Below are 19,817 nucleotides of genomic sequence, written 5' to 3'. Positions count from 1 at the left end.
GGGCCAGTGTTGCGATGCTGCCGGCTAAGCTACCGCTGGCCAGGCAGGCAGCCCATACCAGAGTGCTGGTTTCAGTCCCGGCTGCTCCACTTCTGAGCCAGCTCCCTGCTGATGCGCCTGGGAAAGCAGAGGAAGATGGCCCAGGTGCTTGGGGCCCTGTAACACACGTGGGAGACCAAGGTGGATTTCCTGGCTGGAAATTTGGCCTGGCCCAGCCCTGACTGTTGTGGCCATCTGGGGAGTGAACCAGCCAGGGGAAGATCTCTTCTCTCTCTCTCTTTGTCTCTCTGTCACTGTCACTCTGTCTTTGAAATAAATAACTGTTTTAAAAAGAATTCAGTGAGGGCCGGCACTGTGGTGTAATGGGTAAAGTCGTTGCCTTTAGCGGTGCCAGTTCGAGACCCGGCTGCTCCACTTCTGATCCACACCCTGCTGATGCGCCTGGGAAAGCAGAGGAAGACAGCCCAAGTGCTGGGCCTCTGCACAACACGGGAGACCCGGAGGAAGCTCCTGGCTCCTGACCGGCCCAGCTCCGGCCATTGTGACCATTTGGGGAGTGAACCAGCAGATGGAAGTTTTATGTCTCCCTCTGTGTGTCTTCTCTCTCTCTCTAACTCTGCCTTTCAAATAAATAAATCAATCTTTAAAACAAACAATGAGAATCCAGCGGTCACTGTGCAGGCGCCTGGCTTAGTGGTTAAGGTGCAGCTGGACAGCTGCGGCCCCGTCGTCTGCTGGCTCAAGTCCCAGCCCCACTGCTGATTCCGGGCTCCTGCGGCATGCGCACCGTGGGGCTGCCAGGGTGCGGCGAGTGCTCGGGTCCCTGCCTGTGGGAGGCCTGGATGCGGTTCCTGCTCTGGCTTTGGCCCGTCCCATTTGGGGAATAAACCAGCAGAGGGAAGCTCTCTCTCGCTCGCTCTGCCTCTCTTTCCTTCTCTCTCTCCTCTCTGCCTTTCAAATAAATAAAAATAAATTTTAAAAAGAACTTACCAAAAAAAAAAAGATTTCTGGGAAAGGCAGAGTGACAGAGAGAAGCAGACAGACAGAGGTCTTGCGTCCTCTGGTTCAGTCCCCAGATGGCTGTGACATTTGGGGCTGGGTCAGAGCTAAGCTAGGAGCCAAGAACTCCATTCAGGTCTCTGGAGTGGGTGCAGGGACCCAGGTACTGGGCCGTCTCCTGCTGCTTTCCCAGGCGCATCAGCAGGGAGCTGGATCGGGAGTGGAGCAGCCGGGAGTCACCTGGCACTCGTGTGGGATTCTGGCGAGGGCTTAACCTGCTGTACCCCAGTCCCAGCCCCTAGAAGGTATTCATGGGAACCAGGTTTTTGAATCACATGTTGTTCAAGGGAATTACATAATCATAAGCCATTGATTTTTTTTCCCTGCTTTCAACATGCCAGTTTTTGTTTGTTTGTTTTGTTTTTGTTTGTTTGTTTTTTGGTTTTTTTTTTTGACAGATAGAGTTAGACAGTGAGAGAGAGACAGAAAGATCTTTCCGTTGGTTCACTCCCCAAATGGCCGGAGCTATGCCGATCCGAAGCCAGGAGCCAGGTGCTTCCTCCTGGTCTCCCATGGGGTGCAGGGCCCAAGCACTTGGGCCACCCTCCACTGCCTTCCCAGGCCACAGCAGAGAGCTGGCCTGGAAGAGGAGCAACCGGGACTAGAACCCGGCACTCATGGGATGCCGGCGCCGCAGGCGGAGGATTAACCAAGTGAGCCACGGCACCAGCCCTACACGCACCAGTTTTTAACCAAAACTTCTTTCTCCAAATGTAGAAAAACAGGTAAGGGCCGGTGCCACGGCTCACTAGGCTAATCCTCTGCCTTGCGGCGCCGGCACACCGGGTTCTAGTCCCGGTCGGGGCGCCAGATTCTGTCCTGGTTGCCCCTCTTCCAGGCCAGCTCTCTGCTGTGGCTCGGGAGTGCAGTGGAGGATGGCCCAAGTGCTTGGGCCCTGCACCCCATGGGAGACCAGGATAAGTACCTGGCTCCTGCCATCGGATTAGCGCCGTAGCGCGCCAGCCGCGGCGGCCATTGGAGGGTGAACCAACAGCAAAAGGAAGACCTTTCTCTCTGTCTCTCTCACTGTCCACTCTGCCTGTCAAAAAAAAGAAAGAAAGAAAGAAAGAAAGAAAGAAAGAAAGAAAGAAAGAAAGAAAGAAAGAAAGAAAGAAAGAAAAATAGGTATTCAAAGTATCTTCGAATCTCAACGACAGACAGAGCTTTACAGACTGCGCTGGTCACAGGCAGTGATGAGACTCTTACTAGAAAAAACCGGCTGCCAGTGAGGGTCATTCCGCAGAGCGGCTGTCGGAGGTCGTCGGAACTTATCCTCAGCAAGTCTCTGTTCGTGGCTGTGATTTCAGGACTCCCAGCTGGTCGTCGAAGCTTACAAGTCCGGCTTCGAGCCGCCGGGCGACGTGGAGTTCGAGGATTATTCCCAGCCCATGCAGCGCGCCGTGTCCGACCACAGCCTGTCCAGCTCGCGCGGGGAGGGCAAAGCGGAGCCCAAGTTCGCGGGCAAATCCAAGGGGAAGCTCTGGCCGTTCATCAAGAAAAATAAGGTACTGCTGCTCGGACGGGGTGCGGAAGGCGCACATCCGGTGCGGAGGCGGCCACGTGACGGCTCGGCCTTGCCTCGATGCCGAAGACGAGGCGCGGGCGGGCCGTCGTGTCCCGGTGTGCGGTGGTGGCGGTGGTGGCGTCGGTGGTGGTGGTGGTGTCTTTGCCATGGCCTCTGTCTTGTCTCGGACGCATTCTCACCTGTCCCGTGTCACCACACTAACGGCTGATTCACCCGGTGGGCGCGTTGCCTCCCGCCTTTCATCCGTAATGGTCCCCAGACAGCCGAGGCCGGCCGGCGGAGGGCAGAGCACGTGGCGTCCCTGTAACCGTTGATCTAACCGCACTGGTGGCCGTGGGTTAACACGTGTGTCCGCGCACACCGTCCCTTGAGTTTTCCTCACGGGACCCACAGGTGCATGTCGGCATTAACGGTGGCGGAAGACAGGTGGCGGCAATGTTCCTGCTTTAACTGTAGAGCGAGTTAATGTTCCATTGACACTGTCTTGCTGTTTTCACAACCTCGCACCGAAGGTCATCCATTGGCTCCCCCCAGCTGTGTTAGTGTAGATGGTGTAGACGGTGTAGACGCTGAACCCTGCGGCTGGCGGGGCTGGTGGGCGTGGGCAGGCTGCATGCGCCGGGGTGCCTCCCCTCCCCCCTCCATCCCGCACTCCACTTCACGCGCTCTCCACGCTGGCGTCCGGCCGTGGCCTCGACGTGTACTTGTTTGTGTTTACTTGCTTTGGGTTTCAGATATGATTTGATGCTTATTTTTGTTTTGTGTCTTCTTGTTTCTGGTTTTTACTCTGTCACTGCTCCATCTCTCACACGTAGCTTGTGTCCCTTTTAACATCCCCCCGTCAGCCTCCCCCCCCGCCCCCTGCCTCTGCCTCCCCCTCTGCTGTTCCCAACGGCCCCCAGTCTCCCAAGCAGCCAAAGGAACCCCTCTCCCATCGCTTCAACGAGTTCATGACCTCCAAACCCAAAATCCACTGCTTCAGGAGCCTAAAGCGTGGGGTAAGTGCCGCTCCGGGGCCCGTCTCACGCGCACTCTCCCTTGCACGTTTTCTTCTGCAGAAGCCGTTGTGTCTGTGAGTGAATCCATTGTGTTTTCCCGTGGACGTGCAGAAGGAGCTGGGGCTGTAGCTGGAAGGAGAAGGCAGGCAGCAAGCGACGACAGGGGGCGGGAAGAGAGGGGCCCCGGCCCCAGTGCTTTCTGGAACGTTCCCGCTTCCTCTGCAAAGCATCTAAGTCATTGATTTTTTTTTACCTTGATTTTACCAAAAAGGGGGACTTTTTAGATTCTGTTTCTAAAAGCAGCGATGAGATGAGGAATTGGAAGTGACCGCGCAGTCAGAAAATATTTGCTTAATAATTGCTGAAATCGTGTGAACGTCGTGCAGAGCCAGAGCGGAACTGGCCCACGCCTCGTGGTTCCAGTAGCGTTTTTAGTAAAATCCAAGTACCTGCTGCCTGCACAAGGCCTAATTATTTCTTTCTTTCTTTCTTTCTTTCTTTCTTTCTTTCTTTCTTTCTTTCTTTCTTTCTTTCTCTCTCTCTCTCTCTCTCTCTCTCTCTCTCTCTCTCTTCCTCTTCCTCTTTCTTTCTCTCTTTCTTTCCTCATCCACTTGAAAGCCGAGTGACCGATCTTTTATTCACTGGTTCTCTCCCCAAGTGCCCACCAACCGCCTGGGCTGGGCCAGACTAAAGCCAGGAGCCAGGAAGTCCATCTGGGTCTTTCAAGTCCGAGTTCTTGGGTCCTGATCCAATGCCTTCCCGTGTGCATCGGCGGGGAGCTGGGTTGGAAGTGGAGCAGCCGGGACTGCGGTCTGGGACGCAGGAGTCCTGAGCTGCGAGACGTGGCTGCTACGTACCACGTGCTCAGTGTCACGCGCCCATTTAACTGTTTCATCCACGCTTTGAAGCCTGGGTAGTAATGTTTCTTATTTCACTGCAAGGGAACCTGAAGCGCACAGAGCTGAGGGTGGGAAGCGCCGGGCCGGGGTTTGAGCGCGGAGTCTGTGTTCGGAGCCTGAGGCTCTGTGACGTCCCTGTCCGGGCAGCAGGTGGGTCACGTGGCTGACTCCTCCATGGCCTGCCGTGTGGTCCAGGTGGCACCTACGCTGGCCACAGGGATTGGTGGGATTGGTGCTTCAGTCCCACATAGATGCCGGTGGGTTTATGGAAAAGGAGGGGGACTGGCACCGTGTGTAGCCCCCTGGGTAAACCTGAGTGCTCTGCTCTCAGCTCCCCCAGGCCTGTGTTACCTGGAGTAACCCCTGCGCGCGCACACACACACACACCAGGAGTAACCCCTGCACACACACACACACACACAGCGGGAGTGACCCCTACACACACACACCCACACCCCGGGAGTAACCCCTACACACACACCGGGAGTGACCCCTACACACACACACACACACACCAGGAGTGACCCCTACACACACACACACACACACCAGGAGTAACCCCTGCGCACACACACACACCGGGAGTAACCCCTACACACACACACACACACCAGGAATAACCCCTCCGCACGTGCGCACACACACACCAGGAGTGACCCCTCTATACACACACACACACACCCCGGGAGTAACCCCTACACACACACACACACACCCTGGGAGTAACCTCTACACACACACCCCAGGAGTGACCCCTCCACACACTCACACACACATACACCGGGAGTGACCCCTACACACACACACACACACACACACACCAGGAGTGACCCCTGTACACAACACACACACACCGGGAGTGACCCCTCTACACACACACACACACACACACCGGGAGTGACCCCCCCTACACACACACACACACACACACACACACACCAGGAGTAACCCCTGCACACAACACACACACACACCAGGAGTAACCCCTCTACACACACATACACACACACACCAGGAGTGACCCCTGCACACACACACACACACACACCAGGAGTGACCCCTGCACACAACACACACACACCGGGAGTGACCCCTCTACACACACACACACACCAGGATTGACCCCTGCACACACACACACACACACCAGGAGTGACCCCTGCACACACACACACACCAGGAGTGACCCCTGCACACACACACACACACCGGGAGTGACCCCTGCACACACACACACACACACACACACACCGGGAGTGACCCCTCTACACACACACACACACCAGGAGTGACCCCTGCACACAACACACACACACCGGGAGTGACCCCTGCACACACACACACACACACCAGGAGTGACCCCTGCACACACACACACACACACAGCAGGAGTGACCCCTGCACACACACACACACACACACACACACCGGGAGTGACCCCTGCACACACACACACCCACACCCACCGGGAGTGACCCCTGCACACACACACACACACACACCAGGAGTGACCCCTGCACACACACACACACACACCCCGGGAGTGACCCCTGCACACACACACATACACACACACCAGGAGTGACCCCTGCACACACACACACACACACACACACACCGGGAGTGACCCCTGCACACACACACACACACACACACCAGGAGTGACCCCTGCACACACACACACACACACCGGGAGTGACCCCTGCACACACACACATACACACACACCAGGAGTGACCCCTGCACACACACACACACACACACACACCAGGAGTGACCCCTGCACACACACACACCAGGAGTGACCCCTGCACACACACACACACACACACACACACACACACACCGGGAGTGACCCCTGCACACACACACACACACACACACACACACCGGGAGTGACCCCTGCACACACACACACACACCGGGAGTGACCCCTGCACACACACACACACACACACACACCGGGAGTGACCCCTGCACACACACACACACACACCGGGAGTGACCCCTGCACACACACACACACACACGTGCACCTCGCGCCTCACCGAATGCAGCGAGGTTCAACATTCCTGAGCTGCGGGAGCCGCAGTAGTTGCGGGGACGCTTCCGGTCTAACGTGATTTCGCCTTTTCCTCTGGGGTCCCAGGCCCCTGGTAGTCGGGTAACCTCCGTGTCTGTGAAGCCAGAGTTGGGTGCCCGTCACATTTTGGTTTTTCCCCTGCCGTGCTGTGAGCTGCCGCACTGGGCTGGGGACGGAGTCCAGGCCCTGACCGACTCCCCAGACCAGAGGTGCCCGCCCTGGAACGGAACAGCGGCTGGCCAGTGGCGGCAGAATGGTGGCAGTGGCTGCGAACCCGAGCGGTGTGTGAACAGAACCGGCTGGGTGCCTCTCCAGGCGCGGCGGAAGCGGCCTCGCTCCCTCGGCAGTGCGTGGGAAAGCAGCGCCGTGGGTCCGGCTAAGAAGCAGGCGGCCCCTTTCCTAGTGACATCCGCAGTGGCCCAGCAGAGGGATCGTTGGGCGAGGAGTGGGTGATGGATTGTGCCGGGCTCTATTGTTAGGACTCGCTGAGGAATCCGCGGCTTCCTGGCTGGATGCAGGCCTCCCCGGCCCCTCCCCCCAGAACTTCCAGAAGCCGAGCAGGGCCCGGGCGCTCTCGGCCAGCTCTGCCGCCAGTGCCGCTCCCCCCCTCACCCCATCGATCGTGAAGGCCTGTGCGTTTGTCTCTGGGTTCTCGCGGTGGACTCGCGGATGTGCGCGACTGTTCACGGCTCTTGATGCATCGAATCCGTCCATCTGTCACCGCCACACTGTCGGCTGCCAGGGCTCTCTGTGCTCGCGGTGTCCCCAGATGTGTAGGACAAGACCAAGCGGTCAGCGTTCAGGACGTGCAGAACGGCGCTCGGGGGAAAATACTCAAACCACGCAACGCTGACATGAGAAGCTGGCTGTCCTGATGATTTAGAGGGAAATGGCCCTTTTTTTTTTAAACAAAAAACCATATTCAACAAAACAAATTTTATTTCTTAGTCCTCAAATATGTGCTTGGCAAGCTTCTGTTAAAAGCAGCTGCCACGTGCCGCGGGTTTTTCTGAGGGCCGCTCGCACGGTGTGCTGTCGCTGAGAACAGGCGTCTGCTGCCCTCGTTTTGGGCCGCATTTGATGTTCTTTCCGCAGGAAGCAGCAGTGCGAAAAGTGGGGAAAAAAAAAAAAAAAGAAGCAATAGGAAACACTCCACAGCAGCGGGGTTAGCAGGCTCAGGTCGGATTTGATGTTAGCATTAGTGATCTCAGCATTAGCAGGGACCAGGAGCCCTCTCTCTGCCAAGCGTCACTTGGGTGTTGATGACACCATCAAGGGCCGTGTCAAATGATCAACTTAAAGACGAGCCTGCTGTAGGGTCGCTGAAACTCGAGGCCCACCTGCAGGGCCCGGCCAAAGCTTTCGCTGGCCAAACAGAGAGAGGGAGAGACAGGCGGATCTTCCATCCTCTGGTTCACTCCCCAGACGGCCAGGAACCCGAACTCCAAACGGGTCCCCGACGTGGGTGCAGGGACCCAAGCATTTGGGCCGTCTTCTGCTGCTTTCCCAGACACATTAGCAGGGAGCTGGATCGGGAGTGGAGCAGCCGGGACTCAAACCGGTGTCCATATGGGATGCTGGCGCTTCAGGCCGTGGCTTTACTCGCTGTGCCGCCGCGCCGGCCCCGGTTCAGTTTCAGTCACTTATCAGAGGGGACAAATCCTGTGCAAACCGCTGTTCCCAGAATTTGTTTTGCATCTAAGGAATTCAACAGGGTGAACCATTTCTTCTTGCAAGCAGTCGGCATCCAGGAGAAAATTCTGTTTCTCTGAACACCTGCACTCTGTTCTCACGGGGCAGCCTACGGCGTGGCTTCCCTGCCCTCGTGTAGGGTCTGCTCTTCTGGCCTCTGCAGGGACTTCTGTATCTCAAGTGTGGACCCTCCCGTGTTCATTATATGGGAAATACCATCCGAAAGATTTTGAAAGTCCCCAGCGACGGTCAGGGCTTTGTCCGGGGTTGCGGTCTCCCGGTCACTTGAATTCTAATTTTTTTTGTTTTGTTCTCTCGCTGGTGATTGGCAGCCTCAGTCTCTCTGTTTTCACAGAGAACTCATGAAGAGGACCCTAGGGAAACCCACCTATGCCTTCGAGGCTAGGGACTATGTTGTAAGTTTACCGGTGGCGCTGTCTCGGCACAGCCACTAACCCCATTGACAGCACCAGACCGGGGACTCAGGCCCTGGCACCCGGTGAAATTCTCACCAGGAAAAAGCCTGATCGTGCAAATGCGGCCACAGGCTGCTCCGGCCGGAAACCACGCGTGCGCAGAGCAGCCGATCTTTCGAGCCCCGATCTGTGCCGCTCCCGGCAGGGGGCTGTGGCCCTCGTCTAAGACGACACCGGGTGTGACTTCCTGGCCAAATTTCACCCTGAGACGCCGCTGCGGGCAGCTGAGTGGCTTGACCAGCCCCGTGCACGTGTGGCACGCGTGGCTCTGTAAGGGGGGGTGCCCTGAGCTCAGGGGACGCAGCAGAGCGCCGTCCCAGGGGGCACAACGAGCCCCCCCCCCCCTTAAATACACGGCCGTGCGTTCCCTCCCCGTCCCCTTTCTTTGTGCGTGAGGTTGGTCCCTGTGACTGTCCCTCAGCGCTCAGCCACCCTGGCTCTGGCTCTGTCCCCGCATGTGGCCTCTGGCAGTGTCCCTGCCAAAACCTCTGAGTGGCTTCCTGGTTTTCCATGATCTGATTGGCTGGCTCGAGGCTGGAAACCAGGGTCGAATCCTGGACAAGAATCCCCGGTGCCGCGGCGCCGCGCAGGGATCTGGCGGGATTCGCGTTCAGCCCTGACGGCTTGCTTCCTGTACGACCTGTCCGTGTCAGAACGTGGCGACCTCATGTCCAGAAGTAGCTGGGTAGACAGCCCACGGCGCGCCAGTGCAGGCGCCGGGCCGCGAGTTAGCGCTGTCCAGACCACGCGTACGGTGGTAATTGTGTTCGGCCGTGCGCTTTGTTGGGGAGATGCCGGGGGCGCCACCGTGGTGTCTGTGTGTGCCGAACTCCACCCGTGCTGAGCAGATCTGTGCGAAAGTCCACAGGAGGGCCCACGCGCGCGGCACCGGCTGGTTCGCGGCTGCAGCACCCGGCCTTCCCCAGAAGTCCGTCTTGCTGTTTCCTTCCTATAGAAATCTCTCTTCTCCATAGAGACAGTTTCTTTAGAAGGTTACTGGCTATTTACAAAAAAAAAAAAAGCATCAACCTTGAGTAAGTCGGAAGAATTCGAATTTTTTAATCTGGTGGAGGGATTCTTAAGCCCTCTGCAACCGCGAGGGCACTGCTCAGACTTCGTCTGCAAAGTGTCTGGCCCCAGCAGGTGGTTGCCCTACCTCTGGATTGACGGTGGGGTGCCTGGCACTGGAATCTCAACATGCAGGCGGGGCCTCGCCGGTCCCGTCCTGTTCTCCCGTGGAAGTGGCAGGGCTGCGGCCGTGGGTGCTCGCCCTGCAGCTGGCACAGCTGGCGGGGTCCTGAGTTCAATGGGAGGCCTCCGGAGGCACCTGCCCCCGGCCCCCCGAGGCACCGGGCTCCCGCGCCCCCCCCCCATGCACATGTGGCACGGGCATCATCTCGGCCTCGTCCTTGGCGGCCCCCCTCAGGAGTTCCAGAGGTGGCCCACTGGGTGGTTTAAGGCACGTGAGCGGCCTCGGGTGCCAGTGTGGAATGAGCGGTCAGGCCCTGTGTGCAGGGCCGCCCAGGGGGATTCTCTGAGCCACAGGCACGGGATTATTTTCACAGCCACTTGTTGCCAACCGCAGGCTGGCGTCCGGGTCCTCGTGAGGGGACTGAGATGGGACTGTGACGTCAGCCTGCTTGTCTGTCTCTGCATCCGTGCTGGCGGCCTGGAGCCCCGAAGCTGCGTCAGGGCCCAGCCCCTCGTGTGAACTTTGGCACAGATCGGCCTGAGCCACTGCCCCCGGGCGACAGGTGGACTTGCTGCTGCGGGAGCTCACCCAGAACCTCCCTTCTCACTTGTCTCTCTCTCTCTCCCTCTCTCTTTTCCCCCTGTTTTCTCTCCAATTTTCCCACGAAGCTTTCTCTCAAACTGGTAAGCACAACCCCGTGCATGTGCTGGGTCTGCCCTGGTTTCGTGGTGTGTGTGTGTGGCTGCCACGCTGTGCCCGTGTCCACATTAACTGTCGGCGTGTGTTTCTCCTCGCCTGTGCTTTGTGGGGGGTTCTTTATGGGGCCTTCGGGGGACAGAGATCCTGGAGGTGACCTTAATCTGTTCCAGTGGCTAAGAAAATTAACGCCTAACCCGTGAACGGGGGCCTTGGGAGGATGACAGATGTTGGGGTCCGCCTGTGGGAACTTGAATCTGCATTTTAAATACGGGGCTATTTATGGATCGTGTGGAATAAAAGTCAGTTTAAGTGATGAAAAATGCCCCCCTCTGGGAGCCCCCGGAGTTGCTGGAAGGGGGGGAGGCACCTGCAGGAGGCAGGCGGGGCGAGCTCCGTGGCCGCCCGCGGGGGCCGCGTACACACGCTGGGGCCTCGGCAGAGCTGGCTCGAGGCCCACAAGAAGACGTGTGGGTGGTGAGAAGACCCCTAAGCCTTTTCAGAATTCCTCACTTAGCGTCCTGTGTCGTCTCTGTTTAACGCGCAGCCCTGGTAAACAGCCAAACTAATCATTACGTTGATTAAAAGAAACTCTTAACCGACATAACCCATAACCGTCCTGGTTACACGGTCTCCCCCAGGGCTGCAGCTGAGGGCCCCCCCTAAAGCGGGGGCAGCGGGGGGCCGCCCTTTAGCCAGGAAAAAGTGGGCACCGGGGGCACCGCCAAGGGCACCGCCGACGGCAGCCCGGGACGGGCTCTCGTGCCGACCTGTGCAGTTTCCAGAGGGAACCTCACGAAGGCTCGTGGACGTCGCCTCTCGGGAAGAACCAGGCACGGATTTGCAAGTTTTCTTTTGGAGCAAAACAGACTTAGTTTTGAATTCCATTTTTTTTGCCACAACATTTTGAACTACCTTCATGGATGTGTGTCCGCATACAGAGAGATGTGTATTTTTTTCAACCTATTTGTCATCTAACGCAACCCTTAAAAGAAGAATCTTGTAGGACATGAAACAGCCCCTGGGCTGCGAGAGGAGCCCTCCGCGTCCCCACGGCCGCTCCAGGCAGAGCGATCCGGGTACAAGCAGAGCGATCCGGGTGTTCTCAAGGACGTGAGCCCACCTGCGGGGGGACGGGGGGATGAAATCGACTGACCGGAGTCTTGCTGGGACCAGGGGCGTTTATTTGCTCTCTCGCTGAGCGCCAGCGGCTCCTGACCGACTTGTTGCCGAGGTGTTACTTTCTAGCGTCACTTTGAAGCCAAGTGTTGCACACAGAGGCCCCAGGAGAGGGGCAAAGGAAGCCAGGAGGCATCTAATCCTGGGGCTAGCGCCGGCCTGCAGGGGGCTGCGAGGAGCCAGCGTTTGCCCACGAGTGAAGCAAGGCCTCTGGACCTGGCATGTATGTGTGTGGGGGGGGGTGATCCACGCCTCCCACGGCGGCACGCCAGGCACAGCCACGCCAGCCGCCCCAGGTGGGGCCTGACTCACCGCCCGACGGGAAAGTCCATCGTGGCAGGGTGCGTCCATGGCCGAGTGCTGTCTGAAAGAACGCAGGCTCCAGCTGGCCGCAGCAGCCTTTGAAGGTGCCTGCCCAGGTGTCCAGCGGCGACGCGACACAGTCGGGACGTCTTCCGCAAGGGACGCAGGCGGTCACTCAGACCAACTCCTGGTCAACGGGAGAGAAGTCTGAGTTTCTGTCCACACTGTCCCAGGCTGTGGGCCCCGTGTGCTCTGTTTCCGGGCCTTGCTCTTGCTGACGCCGTCCACGGTCGGAGGTGGCCCCCCGCCACGCGTCGTCCATGCACGTTTTGATTCATTAACATGAAGTGGACTGTGAAAAGTCACTCCCCACATCGGGTTCTCAGTCGCCACCCGTAGCTGCCAGGCTGGGGCCTCCTCCTAGAAAGTTGTGTCCGGCTCTCAGCAGCACGGTGAGGCCCGACAGGCCTGCCCAGAGTTCACAGTGACCGCTCCCCTCACCCCTGGCTCCCGAAGCAGCGTGTCTGACTTGAGTTTTGTCACATTTCGACTTTTAGAAAGCAGAAGCAAAACCCCAGCATTGTAGAAACCGCGCCGATCAGCCCCAAGCAGACTCTGCACACGCGGCAGTGGGACGAGCCGACAAGCGGGAGATTGATTCCCAGGCTTCCTGTCCCGTCGGCGCCGCGGCCTGCAAGCACGGGTCGCGTTGGCCTTGGACTGAACGCGAGCTTTGCGTCCTCGTGGTTCTGGAGTTGAATGCTGCTTCCCGGGCTTGGCCTCGGGAGCCGTGCTCCCGGCGCCCACAGCGTGGGCCCAGAGGGCCGGGCCGGGCCTCCGGGTAACCATCTGCGGAGTCGCCGGGCACGAGCCCCGTGTGCGCTGCTTGGAGTCCGCTAGCAGCCCCTGCTTCGCCCTGCCCCTGGCTGGAGGAACGGATTCCTCTGTCCGCGTGGAAACAGCCTCGCCTACGTGAAGGCACCTGGCGCCTCCTTCCACGTCGCGTCTGCCCAGGTCTGCCCTACGAAGGCGTGTGCTCAGAGCAGCGAGAGCGACTGTTTCCCGAGGAAGGAGTCGGGACGCCTGGATGGCTGGTGCCTGGGGAAGCCAGCCCCTGGAGGGCCTTCTCTCCGGCTCCCAGCCCTGCCCTGGGACACAGCAGCAGGGGGCAGGAAGTGGAGGGGGAGAGGGAAGATCAGATCGCGTCTTTAAAAACTTTTTCTCTGACAAAGTCTGTCCCGGGGATGGAAGCCTGAGCTGCCTTGTGCAGACAGGAAGGGAAGGACAGGCGGCTGCCAGGGTCGCCTCTGGTCGGTAGGAGGGCGACGCGAGCACTGCTCCCGACACTGGTGCGGGGGACAGGAGGGTCCCCCTGGAAAGGCTGCCCGGCTCTGCCCTGCCGGAAGTGGAGAGCCGCTCTCCTCCTGCCTCTCTGGGGGCTGCGGGACCCCTGCAGTCTGCATGCCATGGGCGTGGCGGGAGGGAGCTTCACGGGGTTCGGGAAGCCCCCTGCAGCCCCCGTGTGCCTCGCGCGGGGCGCGCGGGGCTCCTCACTTGTGTCTGCGTCCCCAGGGCGCCACGCCGGAGGACTTCAGCAACCTCCCACCCGAGCAGAGGCGGAAGAAGCTGCAGCAGAAGGTCGATGAGCTCAACAAGGACATCCAGAAGGAGGTGGACCAGAGGTAGGTGGGCAGGCACTCCCGGGGAAGTCCAGTGCAGGGCGGGTGCCCTCGTCCCGTGTGAGCCCCGCCCCTCGCGATCCAGCTCCCCCCAGTGCTTCCGGGAGGCAGCAGGCGATGACGGCCCTGCCCCCCACGTGGGAGACTCGGGTGGAGTTTCCAGGCTCCCCGCTTGCACCTGGCCCGGGCCTGGCTGTTTAGGGCTTTTGGGCAATGAACTTACAGATGGAAGACCTCTCTCCCTCCATCATTCTACCTTTCCAATGAATTAAAAAAAAAAAAAATCCGGCGCTGCGGCTCACTAGGCTAATCCTCCGCCTTGCGGCGCCGGCACACCGGGTTCTAGTCCCGGTCGGGGCGCCGGATTCTGTCCCGGTTGCCCTTCTTCCAGTCCAGCTCTCTGCTGTGGCTCGGGAGGGCAGTGGAGGATGGCCCAAGTGCTTGGGCCCTGCACCCCATGGGAGACCAGGATGAGTACCTGGCTCCTGCCATTGGAGGGTGAACCAATGGCAAAAGGAAGACCAAAAAAAAAAAAAAAAAAAAAGTCGGGAAGGCGGGCTAACCTACAGCAGGTTTAAAAGCGATCATCTTAGCTGGGTGTTTTGTCATTGAATACTGCACGGCTTCGTTACAGCCCGTGGGATTCCCTCTTGCAAAAAAAAAAAAAAGGGGGGGGTCTCTCAAATCTTCCTGAAAAAAGTATATTATGAAAAAATACGCATGCATTTTAAATCTGACTTTCACACCTGATGACGAGGTTGTGTGCCCTTTGAAGAGGCTCGGTGTTGACCCTGCACACGGTGCAGTTCTGCGGTGGTGAGGTTTGATTCTGTAAAAGGCGAAATCGGGGAGGCGGCGCGTTTAAGAACTTGCAAAGCAAGCGCCGTTACTGTTATCAGTGAGCGCTGTGGAGCAACTGCTAAAAAACAGGTCATTGTGTGTTTCAAATAGTTTACAAGGGAGGAACTTTGCTTTGTGCTCGGAGCGTGAGCCGGGGCTGGCGTCGCGGGCACCGGGCTGGCATCCGGGGCGCCAGTTCACGTCCCGGCCGCTCTGCTCCCAGCCGGCGTCCTGCCGGTGAGCACCAAGTGCTCGGGCCCCCCCCCCCCCCCCCCCCCCCCCGTGTGGGAGACCTGGATGGAGTCCCAGGCTCCTGGCTGGGGTCTGTCCCAGCCATTTGCAGAGTGGACCTGGGGATCTCTCTCTCCCCTTCTGTCACTCCGTCTGTAAATAAATGAATAAAGTACATCTTAAGAAAACAGACAGCAAGAAAATGAGAGGCCAGCAAGCTGCGAGCCACCTCAGGAAGCTGGAGAAAGAACAGCAGAGGATGGAACACAGGAAGTCGCGCAGTTAATTTTAAAATAAGCGACTCAGCAGAGAGGCCCCAGGGGTCCTCACAGACAGCGATGAAGTCCATCAACTTCTGTGGTTAAAAATGTGTTATTATGGCCAGCGCCGCGGCTCACTAGGCTAATCCTCCGCCTAGCGGTGCCGGCACACCGGGTTCTAGTCCCGGTCGGGGCGCCGGATTCTGTCCCGGTTGCCCCTCGTCCAGGCCAGCTCTCTGCTGTGGCCAGGGAGTGCAGTGGAGGATGGCCCAAGTCCTTGGGCCCTGCACCCCATGGGAGACCAGGAGAAGCACCTGGCTCCTGCCATCGGATCAGCGCGGTGCACCAGCCGCAGCGGCCATTGCGGGGTGATCCAACGGCAAAGGAAAACCTTTCTCTCTCTCTGTCTCTCTCTCTCTGTCCACTCTGCCTGTCAAAAAAAAAAAAAAAAGGAAAAAAAATGTATTATTTATTTTGAAGACCAGAAGACCTCCCACCCATTAGTTCACCCCCCAGATGCCTGCAACAGCCGGGACCGGACCAGGCCCGACCCGAGCCGGGACTGGGAGCCGGGAGCTCCATCCGGGTGTCCGCTGTGGGTGGCAGGGATCCAGGTACTGGAGCCACCGCCTCGCAGGCTGTGCCTTAGCGGGAGCTGGAATTGAGGGCAGAGCGGGGCTCACACCCAGGAAGTAGCGGAGGGGTGGACCAGGCGGCCGGGACGGGGTCCTGTGTGGAAGACGGCGGAGGGAGACGCTGGAGCTGCTGTGGGCGCTCGTTCGCGTCCTGAATGCTGACCCTGAGCGGCTGCCGTGTGACGGGCCCCCTGACGCGGGGACCCAGGGAGCCCTGAGCCCCCGCAGGGCCCCGCTCCGGTGGTGCTGAGGGAGCCGGGGAGGGACTGGGGTCCCTCCCTGGTGGAGGGGCGGGCCGCAGGCGGCGCCGAGGACCCCTGGGCGTCTCCCACGCACTTCCGCGTCCCAGGTCACGGCACAGCTTGCGCTTCGGTGTGCTGCGTGACGGCGGGTTCGCACCCTGCTCGTCTGGAGCTCCTTAACCCGCGAAGGCCTCTGGGTCAGCTTGCGGCCGGAGCCTGCTGACCGCACCTGGAGGCCGGGTTAGAGTCCTGCAAGGCCCACGGCCTCCCCGGGCAGCGCTGCTGGGGCGCGGGGGTCCGGCTTCCCGGCAGGACCTCGGAGGACATGAGTCACCCACTAGGCGGCCTCCAGCCTCTTGGTGTCCACTCCCCAAGGGCACCAGCGGGGTGCCTGCTTGCTGGCGCACTCGCTCGCTCGCTCTCTAAGATTTATTTATTTATTTGAAAGAATTAGAGAGAGGGAGACAGAGATCTTCTGTCCACTGGCTCATTCCCCAGATGGCCCCAGCGGCCATGGCTGGGCCAGGCCAAACCAGGAGCTTCCTCCAGGTCTCCCACGTGGGTGCAGGGACCAGCACTGGGCCGTCCTCCTCTGCTTTCCCAGGCCGTTGGCAGGGAGCTGGACCAGAAGTAGGACAGCTGGGGTAGGAACCGGTGTTGCAGGTGGTGGCTTTACCTGCCACGCTGCAGCAGGGACCCCATAGATTCCACTTCCCTACCAGTTAAGGTGGTCTGCAGTAGATTCAGGTGCCCACAGTTAAGGTGGTCTGCAGCAGATTCAGGTGCCCACAGTTAAGGTGGTCTGCAGCAGATTCAGGTGCCCACAGTTAAGGTGGTCTGCAGCAGATTCAGGTGCCCACAGTTAAGGTGGTCTGCAGTAGATTCAGGTGCCCGCAGTTAAGGTGGTCTGCAGTAGATTCGGGTGTCCACAGTTAAGGTGGTCTGCAGTAGATTCGGGTGTCCACAGTTAAGGTGGTCTGCAATGACACCGTGAGAGTGGTGCCGTGGCCCTTCATGAAGTGAGCCTGCTGCAGCCCACAGGACCCCAGAAGCCGCTGCAGTTTGGCTGGGAGGCGCAGGGTTAATTCGATTCTCATTCGCTGAGGTCGGAGAGAAGACGCCCTTGAGAGAAGGCTGTACGCAGCACCTCACAGCCGCGTTGGGTGCAGGGTTCTCTGCGGAGGCCGGGCGCCACCCTCGGGGAGCACCGCTGGCACCACGTCCTGCTTGCTCTGTTTTCCAGAGACGCCATCACAAAGATGAAGGACGTGTACCTGAGGAACCCTCAGATGGGGGACCCGGCCAGTCTGGACCACAAACTGGCGGAAGTCAGCCACAACATCGAAAAGCTGCGGCTGGAGGCGCAGAAATTCGAGGTACGAGACAGCCGCTGTTGGAGGCGCCCGAGGCCGGCAGAGACGGGCGGGAGGTCGGGTCCCGGCACCGAGGGCCCTGCTCCTCTGCCTGTCCTGGTTTAATCGGTTCTGAAAACTGACAGCGCTCAAGTTGTGTTTACACACCGTGCACATGCGTGTGTGTACGTGTGCGTGAGCAAGTTCTCCCATCTGCCGCGTCGTGCCCAGATGCCTGCCGCAGCCAGGGCTGAGCCTTGCTGAAGCCAGGAGCAGGAGCACCCGCGGGGCCCGAGGACTTGAGCCGTCACCGCTGCCCGCCCGGCGCACACTCGCAGGAGCCGGGGTGGGGCAGAGCCAGGGCTTGACTGCCAGGCCCTACGCCCACACCGGGTTCACTCTGAAGCGTTCACTCTGCTTTGTCCCCTACCAGTGAAGCTGGCAGTCCAGAGCCACCCACCGTCTTGGTGGATCCAAAAGCAATTTAAAAATCAGCTGAGGAGCCAGCGTTTTGGAGCAGTGGGTTAAGCCGCTGCCTGCAGTGCCGCATCCCGCAAGAGCACTGGTTCGAGTCCCAGCCGCTCCACTTCCAGGCCAGCTCCCTGCTAATGGCCTGGGACAGCAGCGGAACGTGGCCCACGTGCTTGGGCCCCTGCGCCCGCGGGGGAGACCTGGACGAAGCTCCTGGCTCCTGACTTTGGCCTGGCCCAGTCCTGGCCATTGAAGCCATTTGGGGAGTGAACCAGCAGATAAAAGCTCCCTCTCTCTCCCTTCTCTGTATCTCTGCCTTTTCACTGAAATCAATAAATCTCAAAAAAAAAGAGGTAACAACTCCTAAAACGTGGGCCATGTGGCTGTCAAACCTCCTCCGTGCTTGGGGCGGAAGTTCCCCAGATTCCCCGAGGGACCTCAGGGTCCCAGGACCCCCGGAACAGGAGGAGCAGGGAGTGACCTCCGGAGTCACTGCCGCCCAGCGCCCACTGCCCCGCCCGCTGCGGGCCTCTGCCTCTGGGTCGGGGGGGGGGGGGCCTCTGCCCTGGGGGCTTGGGGGGACCGTCTGGAAAGTCAGGGAGGGCCTGCACCCCACCCTGGCGCAGGGTGCAGCCTGCAGGTAGCCTGGGTCCGAGTAAGCGTCGGGCGTCTTTCCCTCGCAGGCCTGGCTGGCGGAGGTGGAAGGGCGGCTGCCGGCCCGCAGGCAGAGCGGGCTGTACGACAGCCAGACGGCCCCGGCTGTCAACAACTGCGTGCAGGACCGCGAGAGGTACAGTATCTGGGCGGCGCGGCGGCGGGCGGCCCCAGGCGGCCCCGGGCGGCAGGCGCTATAGTGGCTGTGTGCCTTGCTTTCTTGAGCAGCCCAGATGGCAGCTACACGGAGGAGCAGAGCCAGGAGAGCGAGGCCAAGGTGCTGGCCCCAGACTTCGACGACGAGTTTGACGACGAGGAGCCACTGCCCGCCATCGGCACCTGCAAGGCGCTGTACACGTTCGAAGGTGACGCCTGGGCAGTTGCTGGCTCTGGATTCCTCCCCTTGGCCCAGGCCCTGCCGGTGCGGCTGCGGTGGGCGGTGTGGGAGACGCGTGCTCCCCTGCTCAGTGGCTGCGCACGGAGTGGCTGTCTTGCAGAGGCTGTAAACGGAAGCGAGGGAGGCGCAGAGGACGGAGCGGGTCCCCTGCCCCAGACACGCACAGTGGAGGGCGGCTGGCGGGGTCTCCCGGACAAGGGGTCCGGGGGGCGGTGCGTCCCTCCGGGGTCAAGAGAACGGCCCATGCAGCCGGGCTGGGCCCTGGCCAGATGTGGGGGTGTAAGGGCTGAGCCCGCGCCGCCTTCTCAGGCACATTAGCGGGGAGCTGGCTCAGAAGTGGAGCAGCCGGAACCCAAACGGGCTCCCATGGGATGCTGGTGAGGTGCCCATTGCACCTCGACGCTGGTCCCCCCACCGCCCCGGTGCTGGTCTTTACAAAAGACCTTGGCGCGTGTCTCTGGGAGACCCCACTAAGGGATGGCCACAGAGAAACCGCTCGGATTCAGGCCACTGGGAAGCCAGGAGCAGAGAGGAGTGCGGTCTGGGAAGGAGGAGGGGCCGGGTGCACCCCGTGTAGCACTCAGGGCCCAGGCAACGTCAGGGTGCAGCCTTAGCCACAGAGAAACAGCGGAGACGGGGAGCGAGACAGAGACGGGGAGCGAGACAGAGACGGGGAGCGAGACAGAGACGGGGAGCGAGACAGGAGGGCGGCGTTTAAAGGGGGCGTGGCTGCAGGCAGCACAGTCGCTGGCCCCAGCCGGAAGTCCAAGGAGGTGCGAGGATAGAGGAGACCCCCCCCCCAAGACTGCCCTGGGCGGGAGGAGAGGGGGCCCCTTGGGGACCTGGAGGACAGGCCCTGGTGGTGTCTGCGGCAGGAGGCAGGCCCCGGGCCAGGGCCAGGGCGCCACGCGGCAGCCTGCACCCCCTGCCGCACCTGCCGCACGGTACCTGAGT

The 19,817-nt window shown here is 60.0% G+C and overlaps 1 protein-coding gene across 19 annotated transcripts in view; it reads left to right on the top strand.

Annotated features, from left to right (window-relative positions):
- Nucleotides 1–19,817, top strand: part of FNBP1 (formin binding protein 1) — a 121,888-nt gene that overhangs the window by 96,297 nt on the left and 5,774 nt on the right. For 4 of the 19 annotated variants that reach the window (XM_070057987.2, XM_070057982.2, XM_070058065.2 and 1 more), the window contains 7 exons: nucleotides 2,367–2,564; nucleotides 3,400–3,582; nucleotides 10,593–10,607; nucleotides 13,675–13,784; nucleotides 17,233–17,365; nucleotides 18,496–18,602; nucleotides 18,692–18,831. In XM_070057987.2, the coding sequence (XP_069914088.1) occupies nucleotides 2,367–2,564; nucleotides 3,400–3,582; nucleotides 10,593–10,607; nucleotides 13,675–13,784; nucleotides 17,233–17,365; nucleotides 18,496–18,602; nucleotides 18,692–18,831 (886 nt within the window). The remainder of the gene's footprint in view (nucleotides 1–2,366; nucleotides 2,565–3,399; nucleotides 3,583–10,592; nucleotides 10,608–13,674; nucleotides 13,785–17,232; nucleotides 17,366–18,495; nucleotides 18,603–18,691; nucleotides 18,832–19,817) is intronic. The other 15 variants (XM_089321304.1, XM_070058004.2, XM_070057998.2 and 12 more) reach the window with 11 other exon arrangements.

Source organism: Oryctolagus cuniculus, chromosome 1, assembly GCF_051225735.1.
Source record: "Oryctolagus cuniculus isolate XC-2025 breed Fujian yellow rabbit chromosome 1, ASM5122573v1, whole genome shotgun sequence".
In the NCBI taxonomy this organism is placed as follows: Eukaryota; Metazoa; Chordata; class Mammalia; order Lagomorpha; family Leporidae; genus Oryctolagus; species Oryctolagus cuniculus.
Note: the sequence above shows the minus strand (reverse complement) of the source record. Positions and strands in the feature narration are given on the sequence as shown.